Genomic DNA, 25,623 nt, shown 5'->3' on the forward strand with positions numbered 1-25,623 from the left:
GAAGGGTCCATCCTGGGGGTGCCTGGGTGGCTCAATCGGTTGAGCGTCTGACTTTGGCTCAGGTCGATATCATGGTTCATGGGTTGAGCTCCACGTTGGGCTCGCTGCTGTCAGAGCCTGCTTCGGATCCTTGGCCCCCCTCTCTCTGCCCCTCCCCAGCTTGCACTCTCTCTCAAAAAATAAATTTTAAAAACATAAAAAAAAAAAAGAAAGGTCCATCCTGGTATGCACAAAACCCCCCACACTTGAGACTGAGTCATGACACTTTTTGTCAAGAGAAAGCTCCCTCGGAATCCTCACACATGTAGTGACAATAACTACAGTAGTGGTAGCAGCTCCCGTCACTGAACCACTGTTAGCACAGGCCTTGTTCTGGGAGCTTGATAAGCACCGGTCCATTGAACCAGCACAGTAGGCCAGTGCTGACTGATACCGCTGGTACTGACTGACTTGGGTTGACATAAGCACCAATCAAGAGTGTTAGAAGGATGTCAGATAGCTTATAGAATTTCCAGCAAAGGTGAAGAGCTGGTTTAGACACAGGTAGTAACCAGGCCTGGAGACTGGGTGACAGGATTTCTCATCATTTCTTCACTGTCAGGATACTGTAGCTGCAAAGGATGGGCTCGACTTTTATTATTATTATTTTTTAAATTAATACGCAAATTCTAGGAAATTTGTATCTGACTTTCTAGGTCATAAATCTGGCTACTTGGCTGACTGCGGGTAGGGCACCTTCATGGAGAGTTCTAGCAGACAGTAAGCATTGGGGAGATTTTGTTCCCTGAAAGGAAGTTGGGGTACTATGACCCAAAGACAATGACATGCCTCATGGGCAATGAAGAACCAAAAAATGTCTCCCACAGTTATTATCCCCATCTGTTAGATGAGCAAATTGAGGAGATCAAGCTTTAATCTGCCCAAGGTTACCCAATCCAGCCAGGATCTGAACCCAGGCAACCCTGAGTCCTGGGTCCAACCTCTAGAAGTCTCTTTATTTTTCTGCTTTTCACATACTCTTCCCTTTCTTGATTCTTAGCGGCCAGAGCTGTGTCTGCTGCAGAACCCAGTGCCACAAGCTTACAGCATAAGGCTAGCACTTGCATCTGTGAGGACAGCCTGAATCCTGGGCCAGATGGAAGAGAACCAAGCAGAAGGGGAGGGGTGAAGAAGTATGCCAAGACTCTGAGAAAAAGAAGGTCTTTCCTACAGACTGACTACACTTGTCAGGTCTCCTTTCCCCTGGTGCCATCAGCCTCCCTGGAGAGTGTGGATGATGTGTGCTACTACGACAGGGAGCCCTATCTGGCCCTCGGAGCACCCTCCCCAACTGTGTCCTCTCTGCAGGACATGCAAGGTGAGCCTGGCCTCCTGGAGACCAAGGCCCTGGGGCTGCTGGGTCCCTTGAGGCAGACCAAGAGCAAAAACCCAGCCTCCCGAGTCATGGAGATGGAGCCCGAGACCATGGAAACCAAGTCAGTTATCGACTCTCGAGTGTCTTCTATTTCTGCCATTCGCCTCCGGATTGACCCCAACCATAAAGATAGTTCTGGGGTTGCCCCCCTGACTGCCACTGTTGCCAGTTCCCCAGCCAGCACCCCTCACTGTTCCAGCCCAGGCTCATCTGGCCTAGATACTGCTCAGGCAGAGCCTTCCCATGCCTTGTCTCCACTTCAACACTCGGATGCCAGTGTCCCCAAAGAACTCACCCTAGAGCTTGGGGACAGCAACTCCTCCCTCTCTAGTGCTGACCCAGACCCAAATAGAGTCTGCCTGACCGTCAGCTCAGGGCCACATAAGGTCTCTCAAGCAGACACACTAGAGTTGGGAGGGGTCCAATTGGAAACAGGACTGGGATCTTTGTTTACAAATCCTATGCAAGAAACTGCCCCCAAATACACAGAGCCTTTGTTGTCTCCTCCTCTAGTCAGGCCTGGAAGTGGTGAATGTGGGATAAATTCAGGAGAGAAGATGGCTTCTTTCCCTACAGAAGAGGAACAACAAGGACAGCTATCTCTGGGACATGATGGAGAAGTTACAAACAAAAACGGCACCAATTTATTTCATGATGAATCTGGGAAGGATTCAAGTGACTCCAAGAGTGACCTGTCGAATGCTGTGCCACAGACTATTGGTGTCAATGCTCCAACTGGTGGAATGAGAACCTCCCTCTCCTTGAAGACTCCTGTAACAGGAACTGAGCAGATCCTGCCACATTCCCCCACGGGTCCCCAAGGACAAAGCAGAGAAACCCCAGGCCAAGCCTGCCAGGCCCAAGAGCAAAAACTATTGGAAGAGCTGGATTTAGACCCCGATTTCTTGCTTGGGGACCAGACCATTCCATCAGCCTTCCCTCTGGAGGGGGTCAAGGCAGAGCCACTTAACCACATGATAGGGGAAGAGATAGCCTCTCGGGACACTCCTCAGCAGATCTGCTTTAATCCAGCTCCTTCTCTGCCAAAGCCACTACCGGGTCCCCCAAAGGAGCCCCACTTAGAAGGTTCAAACCATTGTTCACTGTCAGAAAACAAAGACAAAAGTCCTAGCGTCTGCCTTCCTGCTGAGAAGTCTTTCCTGTGCTTTGCCCCAGAAAGCCATCCTAAAGTTTCTGCCAGTCTCAGGATGGCCACATCTTTGGGGTTTGTGGGTGTGAATGAGACAATGGCCCCCAGGATTGGGATGGAGCAGTGCAGCTGCCAGTTCTCCTATGCCACGTGCTTCCGTGGCCTGCAGCCAGAAGCAGAGGAAGAAGACCGGGCCTTGGAAGCACACCCCACTGCCCCCCTCACGTCGCCACCCTCTGCAGGAAGCCGGCTGGCCCTCCCCTGGAGGCCTGCCCGGGCCCGCAGCTGCAGTGCGGAGCCCCTGTCGAGGAATAGCCACATCTGGCCAGAATACTGCTCCAGGGCCCTGAGACAGCTGAGAGCTGCCCCTGCCAGCACCCCGGAGGGCTTTAGCCAACTCACAGAGAGCTTACTGGAATTACAAGATATTTTAGAAGCTTCCTGGGGGAATGGGAACAAACATCCCCCAGAGAAGTGCACCTGGCACTTTTCAGAAAGCCGGAGCCGCCTCTGCATGGGTTCCCAGAAGCTCCTGGCGAGCTGTCAACATGTGATCAGAATGGACCAGTCCCCCGAAGAGATGCAGGGTGCCGTGCGGGACACCTTCCAGCACCTGGTCCAGCTGGCCGGCCTGTGCTTCCAGTTCACAGACTGCAGCCGCTGTTCCACTCGGCACAGGGAAGCAGCAGGGAACCTGAGGGACGTGGTGTGCGCCTACCATCAGTTCGTAGAGGCTGCTAGGCTGACCTGTGAGAGAGGCTACCACGACCTGAGTGTGAAACTCTTGGCCCGTCAGTGCACGGCTCTCACGGCTGCTGTGTTTTGTTTGACCCAGAAGTTCCGAGCATCCACTGCCCTGTGAGCAGGCCGGTTGCCCAGGCCCCTGCCTTGCCCTGGGCACTTCCCTGAGAAGCTCCTCCATTCCTCCACCACCCCTCCAAAATGTTTACTAGAGTATTCAAATAAACTGCTGCTTAATCCTGACCTGAATCATACAGAGTGATAAGTTTGGTTCAAAAGCATTCACTCATGTTCATTCAACAAACATTTCACTGAATACCTCCTCTGGGTCAGGCCACGTGCTAGGTCCTTAGGATAGAAAGGTGAATTAGACAAATCCCTGCCCCTGGTCAGGATTCTCACAGACCCTCGGGGGGATACAGATATGTAGCTTGCCATCAGTAAACTGTGCCCTAATAGTTTACCCTGGGGATGTGGAAACAGGAGGAATTCACAGACTGTCCCAGGATGACAGGGATGAGGGAGGAAGGTGGGGATCACTGAAAAATGGTCTTGACTTCACGTATCACACTGATTTGGCAATAACCTTCACAAACAGGAGTGAATACATGTGATATTTGATAGATTTTACCTTCACAAGGTTTGGTTTGCGGCACCTGCACCTGCAGGCCTGGTATTCTTGGCTGCCTGGCTATGACAAGCATAGGTTGCCACTAGGTGGCAGTTAAATTCCTTAGTTGCATGGTGACCCACATCCAGGAGTGGGTGCTCTGTGCTTTATCTCAAATTGACTGAATGCTGCACCCTTTTTCTCTGGTAAATACCTGTAAAGGCAAACATAAAGCCCTGAATTCAATTTGCCTTTTTAGGAATAATATTAGAGGGAAAGAAATATATTTAGTACCTTTCTCACTAATCCCAATTAAACCAGTTAATCCCAGTTAATCTTAGTGGGACGTTGGACAAGCTACTTAACCACTCAGTGCTTTGGTTTTCTCTTCTCTAAATGTTAATAGTTCCTGCTTTGTTGGGTAGAAATCTAATAAATAATCTAGTAAATACTCAGTAAAATTCAGTAGTAATCCCCAAACTTTATGGATGCCTCTCCTAGTGTGAAACCATTTCCTACATTTTGTTTTCAGACTCCAGGAAAACTGATCTCAAGATACCCCTGGGATCTTTTTCCCCCTGGCTTCTCTGTCCAGGCCAAAGCTGGCTTAGACAGTCACCTTGGGCTATTAGAGCTTGTTCAAGGGGGCCCTTTGTCCCTCTGGTACTCCTGATCACTTGTGTGTCTGCACTGGCCTCCCAATTCCTCTCCTTCGCCCAGAAAAAGGAGGGCAGAATGAGTGTATGTACCCAAACCCTTGGCAATCAGAGGAAAGCAATATTTTGGGAGACGAGAAGATCTCTTTCTCACCCCTTGTTACCAGTTATTTGTTAACTAACCAGTGAACCAGTACTTGTGCCAGGAAAAGATTTATTTTCTTAGAGGCCTGTTTCTTTTCACATAATATTTTGAATAAAATTTGAATAAGGCTCTCGAACATAGATTTGTAGTGATTGTGTGGCCATGAATAACAGGAACAATAGGACGCTGAAAAAATAAAAATTGTATAATGTTAAACAGGACTTGAACACTTTTACCAGCAGAAAGCTCTGAAGAGCTATGTAGCTTATTTACATGAACATAATCTGTATGTTTGCAAGTTTAAAGCAAGGAGCTTAGGACTTCAACTTAACCAGAGCTGGAATCCTGGCGATGTTGTTATAGGCACCATGCTGGGCCTCAGTTTCCCCAACTGACAAAAGGAAATAGTACTCGTCTCATTTAGTGAGGGCCTACAGTGTGCCAGATGCCTTACTTACATACCTCAAATACATTTTCTTATTAATGGGGACAACACCCCAAACTAGAGATTGTTATGTAATACACATTTGGCATATTGTGAGCAATAATAGTGGAAGGCGGGAAGAAGACTGTGAAGCCTCTGGCATGGGCACTCAAATGTTTATGTCTGTCTGTCTTTGCTTCCTCTCCCCTCAACTCCATGAACTTTCTTGGGCTGCTACTGTATGGAGTTAGTATTTTGCTCTGCACTAAGTCCCAGAAGTTCCAGGAAATCCCTCACTGCTTGTTGAGAAGCTAAAATGAGGGGAGTGGGGGCTGGTCCTGTTTAGCACCTTTTTTGAGATACACCACCCCCAACATGAATAGGCAGAATGGGATGCAATGCAAGAGCCAGTTGTTTAGTGACTAGGAAACTACCAGACATTTACACTCCTTCCTTTTCCCACTCACCATAATATTGGCTGATTCGTTTCTTAGACAAACATTTGTTACAACCATTGCAGGTGATGCCTGATGTGGGATTATGGATGTAAATAATTGGGTAAGAATCCTGTCTTCAAGAGCTCCTCGTCTAAGAGATAAGATGACATGTAGAGATAGAAACCTACAAATATAAGGTATGGTCTGCTCAGGGTGACCAAAGAGGACAGATAAGGTGCTAGGAGAGCTCAAAAGACAGAAGTCATTTTGTGGTTGGGGACAGAGTGGTGATCGTGGAAGGCTTCCTGTAGGAAGCAGCATTAATTAGAAGTAGCTACTGAGCATCAGGTCCTAGATTTGGTAGATAGGAAGGTAAGTTTGGAATGTGTTAAGAAAGGAGAAAAATCACTCATTTAGTGATTCTGTCAACACATATTTAGTGTGCAGTGGCACTGGGAATTAAATCATCAACATGATACATGTTCCCTCAGGAACTTATAACTAGTAGGAAAGACACAGAAAAAAATAAAAAGATTACTGACTGATAGGTCATGTAAAGAAATGAAGAGTGCCAAGACAGGGATGGGATGAGCCAATCTTACCTGGGTGATCAGTAAAGGTCTCTCTAAAGAGGGAAGGTTTAAGCTGAAGCCTAAAGGATAGGAAGGAGCCAGCCATGGAAAAAGTGAGAGGAAAGGGAACAGAATCTGCAGAGGGCCTTGGTATATTTGAAGCATTTCAAGAAGACAGGTGTGACTGGAACACAGCAAGCCAGAGGAAGAATGATAGGATGAGTTTAGACGGGCAGCCAGGAACCAGGTGGGGAAGGCCTTGGGAAGGTTAGACTTCACATCCAAGTACAATGGAAAGCCACTAGGGTTTGGAAAAGGGAGACACATAATCATCTGACAAACAGATATCTGCTGCGTGGTGGGAGTAGGGGGTTGGGGGGGGGGCGGTGGTCAGTGAGACCAGCTAAGAGGACTTTTCTGGGGGGTGGCCATGGGCTCATTCAAAGGTGAAGAGACACAAGAGCAGTGGCAGGGAGAGAGGAAAATTATCCAGTTGGGCTGAGGGCAAAGTGCAGGGACTGGTAGGTGTGGTGGGAGCCACTGAAGATCCTTTGAGCCACTCTGCAAGCCCTACTGATTGGGAAGCCAGCACCAGCTTCTGAGCAGAGAAGAGATGTTAGAGCTGGGTTTTAGGGAAAAGCCCTCTGGGGGATAAAGAATGTTTACTTTTAACATTTAAATTGCTGCAGTAGCAGATAAAGGATGGACTGAAGGATTAGGGACGGGGTGGGGGTGCTGGAGGATCTATGAAAAGAAAAGGCCAGAGAGGGAAACAGTATGGGGCCAAGGAGGGATCCAACAGGGCTGTGGTTTCTTGGGTGGGAGATAGATCAGGCTCTTACATGCTAAGGTCTCTTCCAAAGGGTGAGACCGCTGGGATAGCAGGAATAAAGGGAAGAGTAAAGAGTGACTGTTGGTTTTTATCAGGTCAAGACTTGGGCCAGTCTCTTCAGGGTCTCTGAGCCTCGCTTTCCCCCTGGGTCTGTAAGGGGAGAAGGAGAAGGGAGAGTGGCCAGAGGCTAGACTCACTTGTTAAGGGCCCAAGCCCGAATATCTCTATTGTCTGCCTAAACAGCCAGGTGGTGGTGAGGGCAGCTGTGTGCTCAGGGAAGCCTGTGTCAGTTCGTGGGCTCTGCTGGTTGTAGGGGGTCCAAGGGAGGGCAAGACCCCCAGGTTGTGAGAAGAGGGGTGGTTCCAGCCCGGTTTCAGCCCAGTTTCCCAATGCCCAGCCCTTGAGAACCATCAAAGCCTCGGGTTACCTGCCGCAGCCTGCGAAAGTGGCGAGCGGCGGGTATCGTAATCCCCGTCTCACAACCGAGGAAACAGGTTCAGGCAGGCGCAGCAATACCTGGGCGGTACGCAGCTCCTTAGTGCCAGTGTAGGTGGAAGGCAAAGCCTCCCACTGCCTCCGGCACACCAAGCTACCAGGCTGAAAACCACAACTCCCAGAATGCCACGCGGAGGGGGGCAGGAACCGGAAGTTGGCCCGGAGGCGGGGCCTGACGTGCGCCGCAGAGACTGCGCGAGGCGAGGGATTCAGGTACGCCTGGGGCTCGTTGGGTGGACGGACGTGGGGCCAAAGGGGTCTGACTTGGGGCTGCCGCCTGGTTCGTAGGTGGGACAGATGCCGGGAAGCGACCTTCGACAGTCGTGTGGCCTGGTGTCCTCCACCCTCTTGGTGCTTTCCCTTTCTGCCACCCCTCGCACTAGCAGGCTGTGGGCCAGACGGGGCCCACAGGCGGGGTACTCTCGGGCCTGGGGTCTTGGTGTTCTCGTGCTGAAGGTGCCAGAGGACTGGAGCCAGCTTCGGTGGACTAAAACTTAGAAAATGAGAGACGCAAACAGTTGTGCAGACAGAGGCTGGCCCGTCACTTAGGGCCCAGCGATATGCTCGTCAGGTGGGATTTGGGTTAGAAAAGATCTGAGGCTTCTGTCAACTCAGAGATGGGGATGGGTGGAGAATTTATTAAACCAGTAAGTATTTATTGAGCGTCTGTTATGTACCAAGCCCTTTTCTAGGCGTATAGGATAGAGTAGTGGACGAAACAAACAGAACACCTGCTTACGTTATAGGAATGGGGAAGTTCAGACAATAAGTAAAACATGTGCCATGTTGAACAGTGATATGAGAATAAATTGAGGCAGGTAGCCATATAATTATCTAGGGGAAGAGCATTGGAGGTAGACACGACAGCAAGTGCAAAGGCTCTGAGGTGGGAATATCCTTAAGTATGTTAGGAGCAGCAAGCAGACCAGAGAGTGCAGAGGACACTCGATGCAGGAGGTAGATCTTAATGAGCAGTATAGGCCATTGTAAGGATTTCAGTTATGTACTGTAAGTGAAATGGAGAATACTGCATAGTTCTGAGCAGAAGGGTAACATAATCATAAAACATTTAGGATGCTTGTGTTCTGCAAGGCTCAGTGCTGAGTACTGGGGGTGCGCACCTGAATTCTTTATCCTCTCTTCCCTGGGAGAGCTTGTAACGTAGTGGAGAAACAGACCAACTGTCAGTCAAGGCTGAGGTAGATAATTGGAGCCCCATGGAGGCAGAATGGACATCATTCCCAAATCCTCAGCATGTAACTATTTGTTAAATGATTGAGTAATTGAATAATTCCAGTACTTGGTCCTGGACCTGTAATGGAGGCTCAGAAAACATTTTTTAATGAAATGAAATGCTAAATCTGGGCATAGATAATGTCTCACACAGATTAAGAAGGTTTGTTTTTCTGTGATGCCCAATTTCATGTTTGCTTTCTGAGAATCACTAGATAGCAAGGCTCTATTCAGTATTTACTGAGCTTCCATTTTGTGCCAGGCCTTGTGCTGGCCACTGAAGATACAGAGATGAAAAAGATATGGTCCCTGCCCAATCTGCTATATTTCAGACTCTTTGGTAGTGGTTGGAATTGCCTTCATTTGATTTTCAATATTGCTGTATCCCAAGATCCTCAGGGACTATAGGAACTTGGGGAGGTCTGAGATACAAGGAGGGGACTAGGAAGAAGGGAATAGGGGTGGTAGTGGTAAAATTCAGTTCAACAAACATTTATTCAAACACTGCTGTTTGCAAGGTTCTACATTGTGAGCTCTTACAGTATTTACATAAATATAAGTACACAGTCCTTCCTGCAAAGGAATGCAGTTTGATGAGAGAGAAAACATGAGCACAGACCTTCCAGTTTTCTAAACAGCAATGGAAAACTCAGCAGCCCCTCCAGCTACTTCAACCCTAGCTCTCTTTTCTCCTTCTCAGCCAGACTTCTCCAATGAGACATCTACATTCATTACCTCTTAGTCGTTCCCCAAAAGGGTCTGACAAAGAGGAGGAGCTCAATGGATATTTATTGACTGAACGAATGGACAAACAGATGAGAATACAAAATGCTGTGGAGTTCAGAGGAGGGAAAGCACATGGCTGTTAAACTGGCATTCATTTAACAAATTGGTGTTTTCTCACCCTAATAAAATGAGGTTGTTAGGTGTTGGACCAGTTTATCTTAAAGTTTTCATTTTTCTTTTTTGAATGCCTAAATGCAGAAAAATGCAGATGACTCTGATGATGGGCACAACAAAACTTGCTCAGTCATCTAAAGGAATGGGTATAATGAGACTGGCTATCTTTTCTTAAAGGTATTTCTAATCAACATTGCCATTCATATGTGAACAGTGCAGTGCTTCTGAAATGCTTAAGAATAACTTGGCCTTTTCCTCGTTTTTCTAGAAATAATATGTACACTACTAAATTTTGTGTATGTCTTAAATTCATAGTGACACAGTCAATGGTATAAATAAATACATTAAAATTTGTACTGAGTATTAAAGAAAGGACTCCTGAGCATAAGTAAACTTTAGCCTGTGCAGGAAAATGAACACAAATTTCTAATCTGTAATTTTGAAAATCTAGAATGTAATTTACTTGGCCATATTCAGGAATATATCTGGTGGTTAAATGTTTACATGATGTGTGATGAATACCCCAAAACTGCTCAGAAGACTTACCTTTTTAGAAAGCCTGAAAGAACAGCACTGGAAGAGATTGAATAGCCTGTATTTCATGAGTAGTTGCTCCATGTCAGGCAAATGAAATAGGTCTAGTTCTTGCAACAGTCCTGGGATGTAGTATTATCCCATCTCAAAGAACCAGTGACAGAAAGTTAAGTGCTTTGGCTGTTATCCTACTACTCACAGGTAGCAAGCTGGGAAGCATGGCTAAATCCTAGGACTGCTACGTTTCCAGTACAACAGCCTATTATGTCTAAATGAAAAACAACTAGGGGCACCTGAGTGGCTCAGTCAGTTGTGTCCACCTTCAGCTTGGGTCATGATCTCACAGTTCGTGAGTTCGAGCCCCGCCATTGGGCTCTGCTGACAGCAGCCTGGAGCCTGCTAAGGATTCTGTGTCTCCCTCTCTCTCTGCCCCTCCCCTGCTCATATTCTATCTGTCTCTCTCAAAAGTAAACATTTAAAAAAAATTTTTTTTAAATGAAAAACAACTAAAATTTGGCCTCATTTTGAGCATTTGATGGAGTATAAGAAAACAGTATGAGCTTAACACTAGAAATGTTTGCTAGTAACAGGAGTCAGAACATTAGAGAACTAAATATAATCCTCGGACTCTACTTGTCTCTGTAGTGGGTAATATTTATATAGTTAATATAAATGCAGTTTATTGGTTTACGAATTTTAGAAACCACCAAGGGAATAGACAGAGGCCAAGAGGGTTAATTTTGATGACACATCACAATGTAGAGCCTGTCTTAAATATGTAAAATTAAAGCCTCAGCTTACCAAATTGGAACATTAAGGGTGGAAGAGAGAGAGAGGGGAAGATTAGGGTGTTTATTTTCAGAGCCTAACCTTAAGGAGTCAGAGGGTAATACATAAGATTGTTGAACAAGAAGTAGAAATTTAAAGGATATTCTTAAGCATAGTAAAGATGTCTTCTGGTAATTGTCATGACAGAGGTATGGGTATTGGACTTACCTTCTGATAAAAAAGCTGTAAAACTGGACAGATTATATGAAGAAACTGTTTTCAGCATTGGACAGTAAGCAGGACAAGACTGTTATCTTTGAGAGAAGTGGATTTGAGATGGACTATAGGCTTAAATGTAAAAACTAAAATTATAAAGGTATTTCTAGAAAGCAACATAGAATATCTCTGTGCTTTTTGGGTAGGCAAAGATTTCTTAGAAGACACAGACAGCATTAACTTTTATAGTTAATAAAAAAATAAAGTTAAAAAGTTAAAGAAATAAAGTTAATTAAAAATGATAAATTAGACTTGGTCAAAATTTAAAATTTCTGCTTAACAAAAGCCTTGTTAAGAAAATGCACGGGCAGGCCACACACTGGGAAAACCTCTTCTCAATACCCATGTCTGAAAAAGACTTGTATCCAGAAATATGATAAACTTCAACAGTTCATTAATAAAAAGATAATTCAAAAATGAGCAGAAGACTTGATCAGAAATCTTATGAAGATATATTATGAATGGCCAATAAATTACATGAAAAAGTGCTTAATATCATTAACAATCAAAGAAATTCAAATTAAAACACAGCTAGGTTCTACTACACAAGAATGGCCAAGATTAAGAACTCTGGCAACAGCAAATGTTGGTGATGCTGCAGATCATCTGGAAGTCTGATTTGTTGCTGACAGCACTGTAAAGTGGTGCGGTCACTTTGAGAAACTGATGGCAGTCTTTTGTGAGTTAAATAGGCAACTATCCTATGCCCCATCAACTCTACTGTTAGGTACTTGGCCAACAGATATGAAGACATATGTCCACAAAAACACTTGTGTGAGAATGTTCTTAGCAACTTTATTCATAGTAGTCCCAAATTGGAAAAATCTCAAATGTTCATCAATAGGGAAATAAATTATGGTATATTCATACAATGGAATTCTGCTCAGCAATTAAAAGGAATAAACTACTAATACATGAAGTAACATGTATGATTCTCAAACACGTTGAGGGGGAAAATGTCAATGTCAGTGTTTGAATCCATTTATATGATGTTTTATAATAGGCACAGTTAATCTATGGTTATAGAAAAAAAACAATGGTTGCTTTTGTCGGGTTATGGGAATGGGATGAAGATTGACTTGCAAAGTGCAGAAGGAAAGGAACATTCTGGAGTGATAGAAATGTTCCATATCTTGGGGCACCTGGGTGGCTCAGTCGGTTAAGCATCCAACTTTGGCTCAGGTCATGATCTTGTGGCTCACAGGTTCAAGCCCCACATTGGTTTCTGTGCTGACAGCTCAGAGCCTGGAGCCTGCTTTGGATTCTCTGTCTCCCTCTCTCTCTGGCCCTTCCCCTCTCAAGCTCTGCCTCTCTCTCTCTCTCTCTCTCTTTCTCTCTCTCAAAAATAAATAAACATTAAAAAAAAAAAAGAATGACTAAAAAGTTTAAAAAAAAAAAGAAATGCTCCATATCTTGATGAGGGTGTAAGTAACACACCTATGCTTTTGTTAAAAACTCATTGAGCTGGTATGTTCTCTCCACACACACAATATTGAGCTGTACCTAACCTTTGGGTTTTACTGTATGTAAAATATACCTCAAAAAAATTTAAAAGTCAGTGTAACAGAAAAATAAGAGGGGATATTATGAGTGATTTGAATTCTAGTGTTTCATAGGGAGTTGATAAAAGTTAAAGTTGATTCAAGAAGTAATGGAAAGCATATGATTTCAGGATAAGGAGTTAATTACCGGATGAACTATAAAGACCTGATTAACAGGTTGGCACTAGAGGTGGAAGGGATTGGAATGAGGATCATTACTTTTCATTATAAATCTTTTTTTTTTTTTTTTTACCATATGCATGGATCATATTACATACATTTGCTTTTGCAAAGCTATACTTTTCCGAAGATGGTGGAAATGCACTGGACTCAGAGGTGCAGCCATGAACAATGGACATATGTGACACTTAACTGTAGGCTAGAGTGGTTTTTTTAATTTTTAGAGAGAGAGAGTGTGAGTGGGGGAGGGGGCACAGGGAGAAAGTGAGAATCTTAAGCAGGCTTCACACTCAGCCTGGATTCAGACGTAGGGCTCAGTCTCAACAACTGTGAGATCATGACTTGAACTGAAATCGAGAGTCAGACGCTTAACTGAGCCACCCAGGTGCGCCTAGAACATTTTTTACTTATAACCTTTGCAGGGATTTTGAACAGCAGTTTGAAATTATGGCCCTTGTTTAGTGTGCCATAGCAATGGGTTCTCCATAATTTCCTACCTCAGCACTTCTGATGGATATTAAGTTTTCTCACTGGTGACAGTGGCTTTCAATGCAGTGATACTTAACTGAGTTGGGAGAAGGAATACATAGTTTGGAAAAACAAATTGTGATACATCACTAGCAACCTAGAATTCTTGGTTGGTTTCAGGTAACTCTTCACCATATGTTTTTGGCTAGCTCTTACCTTCCTAGGATATTTCTAGTAGTGGACTTCACATATAGTAGGTGTTCAATAAATGTTTGCTAAAGGAATAGTTATAAATATAAACTGAAACATAATGGAGGAGGTGGCTTTTGCCATTTCTGTCCCACCCTCAACTACTACATGCGTTTTGAAGAACACAGTAAATGACTTGACCACCTGTGTCACTGCAGCCGTGAATCATTGGTGATTGCTAGGAGCTGTCAGGAGCTGTGCTTGTCTTCTAAAAAGTGGATTTAGCCTCCTTGGTATTGAAACATTTCTGGGCTGACCCATTTCTCTGGAAGACACAGACACTTTTCTCCATTCAATAAGTCTGTGTTAATATTTCCCACATGTCTACTCCTTCAGCAACACAGTAATGCTATTTGACATTGGGATGCAGGGAAATACCTCCGTAGGTGAAATAAGGTGACGTCTCACGTAATTGTGCCTTTTTCTGACCTAGGTGAAAAGGACAGAAGACTAAGCACATGGACTGGAAATTGGAAGGGAGTGCTCGGAAAACAGACTCACGCGTGCTGCAGGAGCAAGAAGTCATCCTAGAGGACACAGGTGAAGACAGCATCTCTGAAAGCTTCCAGCTTCTACAGATTGATGTGGAATGTGAGCATCTGGAGGGAGAGACACTGCCCACAGGCAGTGCAATGTGGTGCTCAGTAAGTGCAGCGAGTTGCCTGGCCGTGGGCTTTGCGATGGTGCTATGTCCCAGACACCCCTGTTCTGAGGGTAGGTACTAGTACCAAAAAGACTAGGAATAAGTTTGGTGTGCTCCAAAATTGGATGAATTTCCTGCTACTGGTTTAAGGTTTCAGTTCCACTTGAGTCATAAGAAAAGTATATAAAGTGCAAGAGGAATTTTTTTTAAGTTTATTTATTTATTTTGAGAGGGAGAGAGAGAGCACGAGACGGGGAGTGACAGAGAAGGAGAGTGAGAGAATCCCAAGCAGGCTCTGAGCTGTCAAAACAGAGCCCTACGCAGGGCTCGAACCCACAAACTGAGATCATGACCTGAGCTGAAATCAAGAGTCGGACACTTAACCGACTGAGCCAGCTGGGAAGAGGAGTTTTTGATACACCTCAGAAGGGTCAGGAAATCTAAGCTCTGCCTTAGGCCCTGTCCCTAATACATTTACTTTGGGCATATCACTTCTCTTTTCTGGGGCTCTGCTTTCTCTTAACACAATCCAGTCTTTTTTTTTTTTTAAGACTAATATCTTTGTTCTCTCCTAACTTTAAATCTAACTTAAAAAAAATTAAGTAATTGTTTTGAATATTCATTTTCCTTTTTGTTGCTTACGAAGTTCTCAAACAATTTTGTTTTCTCGATGACATAAGAAAAATGTCCAAAGAAAACAGAGACACTGGGAAAAGATAGTTGCAGCAAAGAAGAGCAAAAGAAAGCAAGAAAAAGAAAGAAGAAAGGCCAATCGTGTAGAAAATTCAGGTAAAAATAAATCCGATTGCTGGTGTAGTCATTTATCTCTTTACGGACTAGTATCTGCATGTTCTTAGGAGAGTAGGAATATTGTTTTTAAGGAAAAACAAACCTCTTGGAGGTAGGACCTGTTGTTCTGTTTTTGGGGGAATCAAAGTTTCAAAGACAGAAAAGTTTAAGGCTGCCCTAAAACACATAGTGAACATATGTGTTTATAAGCTCAGAAGTAGAAGGAATGATAACCACAGGAGCTAACGTTTATTGAGTGCTATGTGCTAGGTTCATTGCTAAGAATTTTACATGGCTTACCCTGAGGGGTAGGTGCTTTTATTATCCCCATTTAGTAGGTGAAGAGAGTGAGGCTCAGAAATTAAATAATGTGCCTAAGACTATCTAGTAATAAGTAAATGGACTGAACTCTGAGTTAGACTCAGCAATGTTCTCCAGAGCCCACACCCCTCACCATTCAGCTGCACCCAAATGAATAAATATCTTGTATGAGTTTCAAGTTTCTCTTTATGTACAAAAAATATCACTTGGCTGGGGAGATTCTTTTCCAACTGAATGTATTCCTCTCTTTTCCCACTTTTACTCCTTTTTGATATTTCTACTTCAGGCATCTGCCCCCAGCACAGCAAACGTTTTCTGAGATCCTTAACCAAGGAGAGACTTTTGGAAGCCAAACACTCAGGACCAAGACTCTGTATTGATTTGAGTATGACCCACCACATGTCTAAGAAGGTAGGACATCCATTAAGCTCTGAATTCCTGCTCACATGAAGGACGTCCAGAAGGGAAAAGCTTTGACAAAGAGCAGGACCACTTCCAGCCTCTGTAATTCCGTAGTAAACCAGCAAAAGTGTTTAGTTTTCTCCATATGGCTTCTCAGTTCAAATTGGCTGTTATAAAGAATCAGGAAGAGAATAGATACCCTCTGGTTTAGTCTGCAAATTTTATCTGATCTTCTGTTTTGAGCCCCACCTTGTTGTCTCAGTGTTCATGGTGTCTCCGGTCTAGGTGGAGCCTTTCATGTTCAGTCCTCCAGAAATGAAATCTGGCTTTCTACTGGGGAGAGGAATATTTGCCTAGTTACATGTTGATGAGATGACCTTGTAGGAGGTCTTCCTATAACATATGTGTTTTAATCGTTTTCCATTCACCCCATTGGTAAAGGAGGGATTCCACCCTAGGGTTTTGGGGATGGCTGAAGAAAACACACTTGACATTGGACAGATAAGAATGATAGCAGTTTATTAGTCACGTGTACTCAGCCCAGGGGGAGGAGGACACTGCATGCCATGCAGGACCACATGGGATTATACTTGGGGACAGAATGAACACAGGGGCTGTGGGAGGCAGGCTTTGTAGTATCATGAGGGTGGTGTGCTCCCTGGTTCCTGCAGGAAGATGTGATTAATTTTCTGGGAATAACTCCATGGGCTGGCAGGGAATTGAAACTCACTACTTGGGGATAAGCAGGAACTAGCCTGGTCCCTTTGACAGAAAGGATTGTTTAGCTGGGGGGCCTTGTCTCTGGGAGCAGAACTGGGGGAAGAGCTTGCATTTACTTGGACTTTCAGGGCCTACCTGGTTTCACCAGATGTCTAGGAAACACACAGTATTGGGCCTTAATTTTTGGCCTTACACCAAAAACCAGGTTCTTCTGTTTGCCAACATCTCTGTCGTATATGCCGGTGTTTGCGTGTTTTTCAGAGAAACTAGGAAGACTGAAGATTTGGGGTTCGTACATGGAACCTCTAAGTATAGCCCTCTGAAAAGGTCAACCAAGAATTTTCTACTGTTTATTTTAATTGAGATCAGATTAAATCAAATCCAGAGTGTTTTTTTCTCTCCTGACCCAGATCAGGCCAGATTGTGAAACTACTTTTCTTGAGGTGATGTCTCTGAATCAGGATGGAAAGTTAAAACCTCTGACCCTGTTACATCTCCTAGAGTTAGGGTAAGGTGCCAATTTTATTTGATGGAGTATAAAACATGTCTGTTTAGTAATCTAACCTTTTAAAAATAAACAGTAAATATCACATGGTAAAATTTTAGATATGAGCTAAAAGAACAATTCCATATATCATATTAGATATATAACAGCAGGTCCAGAAGGAGAGAGAGTTCAGAGTCTTTCCATTAACTCACTATTTTTGGGCTAGTATCATTACCTTAACTTTGATCTATAAGGTGTGTGTGCCATGGAGTGTAACATGCATATGCTCACATATACCCTCCGTACTCATTCTTGGAGTAAAAGGGGCCATTCTAGTTCATCAGATTTCTCAGAGTAGCATTCAGTGAACTTACTGAGTAACCATTTGTTTTGTTGTGTTGTGTTTTGTTTTGTTTTGTTTTGTTTTATGGTATGGTATGGTTTTTTGTTTTTTTGTTTGTTTATTTGTTTGTTTTTTTGAGAGGGAACGCGTGAGCCCGGGAGGGGTAGAGAGAGAGGGAGAGAGTGAGAGAGAGGGAGAGAGAGAGAGAGAGAGAGAGGGAGAGAGCGAGAATCTCAAGCAGGCTCCACACTGTCAGTGCAGAGCCCAGCACAGGGCTCAGACTCATGAACTGTGAGATCATGACCTGAGCCAAAATCAAGAGTTAGATGCTTAACCAACTGAGCCATCCAGGCATCCCTAACCATTTGTTGGTAGTGAATTTAGAAAGAGTGGGCATGCTTCTAGTCTGAGTTGTCGTTATTTCTTTGAAGGAGTTAAGTAGACTGGCTGGACAGATCCGAAGGTTGTATGGTTCAAATAAAAAAGCTGACAGGCCATTTTGGATCTACCTCACTGGATTCACAACAGACAGTCACCTGTATGAAGAGTGTTTGAGGATGAATGATGGATTTTCTAGTTACCTGGTAAGCCTCATTTTGCATATTACTTGAAGTGTCATTTGAAAAGTAGATTGTATGATAATAGTAAATTTTTTTTAACTTTTTCGTATTTTTATATAAAAATATACTAATTCTATATTTTCACTATTGCAATCTAAAAAACTTTAGAATCTCTCATCAGTTCTTCTATTTCTAAACTTTCATCCTTCCACTGCATTGGCAGACTAATATTACCAGGTATCTAGGACTGTATTTTGTATTCTGTGTGTTGTATGCTAGACTGTATACTCCACGAATGTTTTGGGGGAAATGCTGTGACTCCTTTCTTGTTTACAGTAGTGCATAATTAGGGAGCATGAGTTATGGGGGAAGAGAAAATCTTTATGAGAGTAATGTGGACTCAAGGTGAGTTTTAGGGAGCATTCAGTTACTTTTTATCTCTTTCCCTAGGGTCCCATGAATGTGGTGATCATAATACAGGCAACAATCCAGAACACTTCCTAAGAAGTGCCACTAAAAATGTCTTGTGTGTTTGTGTTATGTAGCTGGGACTGGGTGGTGTGGACTTTTCCTAGGGAGGTTCACAGAGGAAGAGAGTATGAAACGTGCCCTGTGTGGTCCTGCAGTTAGTTGTGGTCGCTGTTACTGTCTGAGTGTCTCTCCTACAGTACAGCCAGTTCCTGCTTCTCTTCTCTGTGCGGGTTTTATGATTCTCGTACGTGAGCCCCACAGACCCACTCTTAGGGTCACATGGTTCCCTTGCTTTCCCATCTTCATGCCTTTCTTAGGTGATTCTCCCCATTTTCATTGCTACTTCCTTTTGTATGTGTCTATCTCATCTCTTTTCAGAAACCAAGTTCCAGCATTCCCTTCATTAGAAGGTTGTCCCTGGTGTTGTCACTCCCTCATCTGTTATCCTGGGGCGTGCTTCCTGTACATCTGTTAGGGTGTTGTATTACTTTCTATCTTGTTTTGTAGAATGTCCTTTCTACTTCCTCTCCCCATTGAAGTACGTTGTGAGAACAGATTGTCAGACATGTGTCCCCTTGATGCACTTAGAGCCATGCCTAACAGAGAATTGATGCCTGGTAACTAGATGCTGCAGTGTGGGCTGTGTCTTAACCTAGTTCACACTACATTGGATTATTTACATTTTTCAGCTAGACATAACAGAGGAAGACTGCTTTAGTTTATTTCCTCTGGAAACCCTTGTGTACCTGACTCCTGATTCAGAACATGGTATGTACTTTCCTGCATGGATTCATGTAGCACTTTGTTCTAAACCCTGTGTTTGATTATTCCCTGTGTCAGAATTTATTAAAGCCACCCAAGGTGTATCAAAAAAAACAAAAGGAATGAACATTAATTGCACACCTCTTATGGGTGTATACCTCACTACACTTTGCACATGTCCTACTATGTGTGCACAGCTGCACAGATCTAGGGTCTCCAGCCTCATTGGACCTTGTGACCTACCTGGTAGTCTTTTCCAGTTTCCCTGGTCAGCTCCCCTCCTTGGCCCTTCTTGGATCAATGTTAGATATGTGTTTTTTCCAGAAAATCAACTATTTCACATACTTTTCAAATTTATTGGTATTAAGTTGATCTTAGTATTCTTTCCTAATTATTTCACATTCCTCTGTAATTTTTATTTTGTCTCCTTTATGAATCCTAATGTTGATTTGAGTCGACTGCCTTTTTTTTCTTGGTTAGATATGCCAAAGCTTTGTCTTTTGAGAAAATTAGCAAATCTATTACCTTTTTGTTTCCTACTTTATTAAATTTCTACTTTTATCATTAATAATTCTTTCCTTTTACTTTCTTTGGCTTTAGAAATTATAAAACAGATTTGATCTCAATGGCCTTCATTTTTTCATTAGCTCTTGAAGATGTTGATCTAAACAAAGTTTACATCCTTGGTGGACTTGTGGACGAAAGCATCCAGAAGGTAAACGTGCATTTTAGACCTAACAGCTATATTTTGAAAAGTGGGGCTTCCTTTCAGAGGTAGCTGCCCTATCATAATCTTACCCAAAAGGCCTAAGAACTCAGAATAGGAAGAAGGAACCTCTCCTGCCTCAGCTGGCCCTCCTGCTTGTGAAATTCCCTTTCTCATCAATGTTAGTGATCCTGACCTGGCAGTCCAGTCAGGAACTGGCATGGGGAGTGTTTGGTAATTACATAAAGAGCCGTTGTTGAATTTCTTTTCTCCTGTCTTCAGTTCTGCAAGGATAACTCTGATCTTGACCAAGGAAGCATTGATTCAGCATTCTTACCACCTAATTGTTCTTTATGAGAGTGGAGTTTGTTCCTTCTTAGGCCGTCTTTTCTGCTGACATAAGTTTTATCCTATAATTTTGATGTCAGTAAGACTGTGCGGATTTCTTTTGTTGAGTTGGAATTTTATTGGAATAATTGGAGTTTTGAAATATGTTTCTATTATACACACATTTGTTGAGATAATTGTTATTAGTTTATATCACTAACATATTGCATACACAATAAATAATGATATAATAAGGTCTATAAAAAGAACTACAGTGAGAAATAAGTCTCCCTCCTATCCTTGTCCTACAGTGCCCCCCACCTGAGCCAACCACTATTTTCTTGTGTATACTTCTTGATATAATCTATGATCACACAAGTGTTTGTGGGTATATTACATATATGTATTTTTTAATATATGTGAGTGTATTTTGGATATTTTTTCATATCTGTAGAGATATACACACATATTTAATACAGGTGATACTTTTTTTAAAATTTTCTTAATGTTTTATTTAGTTTTGACTGAGAGAAAGAGAGACAGAGCATGAGCGGGGGAGGGGCAGAGAGAGAGGGAGACACAGAATCCGAAGCAGGCTCCAGGCTCTGAGCTGTCAGCACAGAGCCCGACGCGGGGCTCAAACTCACGGACTGCGAGATCACGACCTGAGCCGAAGTCGGACGCTTAACCGACTGAGCCACCCAGGCACCCCAATACAGGTGATACTTAACTGAATTGCATTTATTCTAAAAAGGTCAGTGTTCTGGGGTGCCTGTGTAGCTCAGTTGGTGGAATGTCTGACTCTTGGTTTTGGCTCAGGTCATAATCCCAGGGTCATGGGATCGAGCTCCTCATTGGGCTCTGTGCTGAGTGTGGAGCCTGCTTAGGATTCTCTCTCCCTCCCTGTCTCTCCCTCTGCCACTCTCCCCCACTCTCTCTCTCAAATAAATAAAATGAAAAAAAAAAAAGGTCAGCATTCCATGATTCATAGTGATAATCTAAAAAACAGGTGGGGGCTGGAGATAGAAGAATGCTAGAATGCTGGGTGTTAGGAGCGCCTGGGTGGCTCAGTCAGTTAAACATCTGACTCTTGATCTCGGCTCAGGTCATGATCTCATGGTTTGTGAGACGCAGCCCCGCATCAGGCTCTGCACTGACAGTGCAGAGCTTGCTTGGGATGCTCTCTCCCTCTCTATGTGTGTCCCCTGCTCACGCGTACCCTCTTTCTCTCTCAAAATAAATAAACATTAAAAAAAAAAAAAAGAATGCTAGCTGTTAAATGAGAAATACATAATAGAATTGAAAAATCATTATTTTGTTACTCCCAGTATAATCACTGATTGACGGAACTGATTGAACAAAAAGCGTGGGAGAACTGGCTATTCACACAGTCTCCCAAATGTTGCCCCACACATCACAAAGGCACAAATGTGCCATTACAATGAAGTGAACTGGAGGTCACCATCTTACCAGATGTCCAAACTTAGAATCACCAGTGTTGACACTATGTGCCTCCCAATGTGATGGAATCTCACTTGCAAAGTGTTCTTACTGAAAACTGTTTAAACTATATTTAATCATGAAGAAACAGGATATGAGGCATTCTGCAAAACAGTTGGACCACATTTAAAAAAAAACAGTGTAATGAAAACGGAAATAGTTAGGGGGCTGTTACAGATTAAAAGAGATTAAAGAGACATAACAGCCAAATGCAGTCTCCCACAGCAGAGTGATAGCTTTTTCTTTTGAGTCAGAAAAGTCTAGAAGGTCAGTGAGCAGGGTACGATCAGTCATGTGCAGTTTTAATACATTGTCTTCTCTTATCGCTCCAGTCGTGTTTAAACTGAAAAATAATTGGCACAATGATTTGCCACATGTATAGAACTTTTTGGTTGTTACTGCAGAGTTTGGCTTCCACACAGAAAATATGCTGAGAACATTTCTTCAAGGGGAATCGTTTTATCTTTAAATGTTCAGAGGAGCAGAATCTAGACTGTGAGCTCCTCCAGGGCAGCATCCAAGTCTCTTACTAACTTTGAATTCTTGTACTCCAGTTCAAAATGATTGTAAAAGAATAGACTTAAAACAAAAAAAAAACCACCTAGACCATATATGCAAAGGGATGTTATTCTTCAAAGAAGGCTTTTGAGCAGCTGTACCTTTATGTTATGTGAATCGCATCACATAACACATTTTGGAAGTTCTCTCTTGGAATTGTTTTATGTGAGTCTGAGAAGCAGGTGGTCCAGTGTCAGGACAGAGGTGCTAGGTCTGCTTCATGCTGCTCCAGCTGGTCAGACCACACTGTTGGTGGCCAGTCGATCATGACACAGTGGGAAAGGACAGTGACAAGCTGCAACAAATTCAGATGAGTTTGGCCTGAATGACGAAGAGACTCAAGGGGGAGGCGACAGAACTGAGACTGCCAGAAGGATGCACAGGGCATGATCCCTGCTGTGGAGTACCTGAATGGCCATCTTGTGGAAGAGACATTTTACTTGCTTGGTATGGTCCTGGGGCGATGGGACTAGAAAAATTAGTGGAAGGCTCAGGGAAAACAGAAAATTTGGCTCCCTGTCAAGAATTTCCTATTAATCCATACTGTCAAAAGTAGAATAGGTTTCCCCAGGATGCCTGTCATAAGGATTGTCCCTTTCAGGACAGAGGCCACTTGGAAGAGAGGCCATAAGGATAGACCAACATTGGATAGATGATCGGAATAGAATAACTAACTATTGAGGCCCCTTCCAATAGTTAACTATTGGAAGTAATCTATACCAGTAATCTAACCAGTAATCTAAACCTTTCTTTTTAATCCTGAAATTGTAAGTAGGTAGATGATCTCTCCAGAGCTTCTTACGAAGTGGCAAATATAATTTAAATTTGAGTTCATGACTCAGGAACATCTTTAAAGGGATATTAGTTATTGTACTCTGACCCTAAATGGCCTCAGATTTGGGGGGTTTTTTAGTTTTTATGACTGCTTTCTGCAGTTTTCAGATCCCTTCCTTTTACTTGGGCTGAGTGCTCTCACACCTTATTGCTGTTTTGTATCTGAGTTGAATCCTTTCTCCCTTTTCTCTAATTTGCTGCTGTCAAATAGCTATGGGCTGAAAACTCCAGATCCAGAATTACATCTTACCGACTTAGGGTCAGGAGTGTTCTCCTCTGGTTGATTAGATTGCTTGAACTTTTGGATGCAGATTGTGGCTGCAAATAAATATGCCTCCTTTTACTTATTTCCTTCTTGGTTGTAAATAGTAATAAATGGAAGCTAGTAGATAGATGACTCCCAAGTGAGTGAGATGTCTGCTGCACAAGCCATTTCTTACTTAGAACAGGTAAATACTCTTCATTGTCTGCAGTTCCTTCATTCTCCCTTAGGCTACTGATTTTTAATACTTACCATTTAATTATGATTACAGATGATCATAATTATACAGATGGAAATTGGAGTGGTGGTAAATGGGGTTTCTCATAATTTGCTATGCATATTACAATGAGAATATCTTTATCATTTTCACAAGAAAAATATTTAACTGTGATTTACAGAAGGTGACATTTCAAAAAGCCCAAGAGCACTCTGTCAAGACAGCCCGCTTGCCAATCCAGGAATACATGGTCAGATGCCAGAATCGGAAAAACTATCATTCAGAGATCTTGGCCATCAATCAAGGTACTGCTTACATGGCCCACGCTTTTTTTTTTTTTTAAGTTTATTTATTTAATTTGAGAGAGACAGCGTGAGTGGGGGAAGGGCAGAGAGAAAGAGAGAGAGAGAGAGAGAGAGAGAGAATCCCAAGCAGACTCCATGTGGTCAGCGCAGAGCCTGATGTAGGGCTCAAACCCATGAAACTGTGAGATCATGACCTGAGCTGGACGCTTAACTGACTGAGCCACCCAGGCGCCCCTCACTTGGCCCACATTTAACATGTGTTAATTCTGGTGCTGCTCCTTTGCATTATGTTTACATATAAGCAGACCTCAAAGCAGTACCCCGTGACTAATGTGCTCAGATTTTATTGCATGCAGTTTGTGACAGGTATTCTAGCCTCTCAGATGCACTTGGCATTTTCTTCCTGGATCCCAACCAACTATGTTAAAGATGGGTGAAATTGTCCACTTGGCCTAGAATGCGGTGTTCAATCCATCAGTGAACTGTGAAGTCCTATTTGTCCAGAATTCAGTCCAGGAGCATCTTGGCTGCTCCCTTCCCCCTCTCAGCCATTCAGAGACCCTCTTTTGTGTTCCATTGGACTGTTTTCCTCTCAGTGCTGCGGCACTGTCCATTCACAGGCTCGTTATCTCTCCATGTAGGCTGAGGTCCTTGTGGCAAGAGGGTCCGTGTGTGGTGCAGAGGTTTGTTAAATGAAATATTCCAGAACACCCTTTTCCTCATCAGTCATTTACTACTTTTTTCTCAGTGTGGTCACTATTTTCTTTTTACCCTCTAACAGTCTTTGATATCCTATCTGCATACTTTGAGACTCAAAACTGGCCTGAAGCATTGAAGAAAGGAGTTTCTTCCAGAAAAGGCTACGTTCTTCAGAACTCAGTGGAGTGATGGACAGACAGCCTAAGAAGTTGCAGGGGTGGGGAAGTTGCTGAAGGTGCCTTGACCGAAAAGCAGAGCAGAGGGTGGCGATGGCACACACTTGCCTTTACTTCACATCTTGGATCTTCACTAGAATATAAGTTACTAATAACAGGGACCACATTTTACACTCTTTTCTATCTCCGAGTGCCTGGCTCACAGGAAGAGCCCAGATATATCACTAAGTAAAAAGTTTACATAACCAGGAATTAGCCCAAAACTACATGGCTTTGGATGTATTAATTCATCTTTTATGTACCTATTTGTGAAATACCTATTCTTTAGAGATAGCTTAAATAATTAAATAATTATTATTATATCGAGTTTAATTTTCACTCAACTGGTATCAAGTTGTAGCACTTTCTCCAGCCTCCTCTGTTCATGGTGATTTTCCCCAACTCAGCAATACACTCTATGTGTTTTGCAGGATCCTAACCTAGCCCTGCTTTAAGCCCCCATAGCACTTTGCTCCCACTTGTAGCTCCCACCCTGTCTCTCCTGCTCTGAGTATGGAGTGGAGGGTTTCTCTCTTCCTAAAGGTAGCCTCCTAACAGGACACTTTGTGGGAGTATCTTTGTATCTTTCTGAGCCTTGTGCAAACTAGTTTCTTCATATATATTTATAATCAACAGGCAGAATTGAAGAGCAAAAATACAGTATTGGTAAGTCTAACTTAAAAATAACCAGAAAAGAAAAAAAGTAACCAGAAAATACATTGCCTCTGACGCAAGTATGTTGGATAACCTTTCATTACACAATCTCAGTGATCCCTTTTCTCAGGTCTTAGTTACATATAGTTGCTTCAGTTACTCTGGCCAGCTTGGGTTAGTAAACTTGAAAGCTAAGCAGTTAGCAAATTCAGAGAATATATTC

At 43.1% G+C, this 25,623-nt stretch overlaps 2 protein-coding genes and 1 long non-coding RNA gene across 15 annotated transcripts in view; 2 read left to right on the forward strand and 1 right to left on the reverse strand.

Annotated features, from left to right (window-relative positions):
* The window catches only part of FRMPD1 (FERM and PDZ domain containing 1), a 141,897-nt gene extending 138,349 nt beyond the window's left edge, over positions 1-3,548 (forward strand). For all 9 annotated transcript variants that reach the window (XM_086683533.1, XM_086683530.1, XM_086683529.1 and 6 more), the window contains one exon: positions 1,040-3,548. In XM_086683533.1, the coding sequence (XP_086539659.1) occupies positions 1,040-3,426 (2,387 nt within the window). In that variant the 3' untranslated portion in view covers positions 3,427-3,548. The remainder of the gene's footprint in view (positions 1-1,039) is intronic.
* Positions 3,549-4,768: 1,220 nt separating this feature from the next.
* LOC147574918 (uncharacterized) lies at positions 4,769-7,596 on the reverse strand. The gene is made up of 2 exons (XR_015242853.1): positions 7,409-7,596; positions 4,769-4,902 (listed from the first exon to the last, which is right to left on the reverse strand). It is a non-coding gene; the product is annotated as an uncharacterized LOC147574918 (long non-coding RNA).
* Positions 7,585-25,067, forward strand: TRMT10B (tRNA methyltransferase 10B). Of its 5 annotated transcripts, none has more exons than XM_086683541.1 (9): positions 7,587-7,689; positions 14,067-14,269; positions 14,949-15,057; positions 15,665-15,789; positions 17,762-17,914; positions 19,051-19,129; positions 19,771-19,838; positions 23,709-23,832; positions 24,614-25,067. In XM_086683541.1, exons 2-9 carry the CDS (start codon positions 14,084-14,086, stop codon positions 24,718-24,720), a joined length of 951 nt encoding a protein of 316 aa, XP_086539667.1. In that variant the 5' UTR covers positions 7,587-7,689; positions 14,067-14,083; the 3' UTR covers positions 24,721-25,067. The 5 variants fall into 5 exon arrangements, with proteins under 5 accessions (XP_086539669.1, XP_086539667.1, XP_086539670.1 ...); XM_086683542.1 differs by lacking the exon at positions 7,587-7,689 and adding an exon at positions 7,711-7,892; XM_086683543.1 differs by lacking the exon at positions 14,067-14,269 and having other exon boundaries at positions 7,585-7,689.
* Positions 25,068-25,623: the final 556 nt, after the last annotated feature.

This window comes from Puma concolor, chromosome D4 (assembly GCF_028749965.1).
Source record: "Puma concolor isolate L17-30 chromosome D4, mPumCon1.1.hap2, whole genome shotgun sequence".
Lineage (NCBI taxonomy): Eukaryota > Metazoa > Chordata > Mammalia > Carnivora > Felidae > Puma > Puma concolor.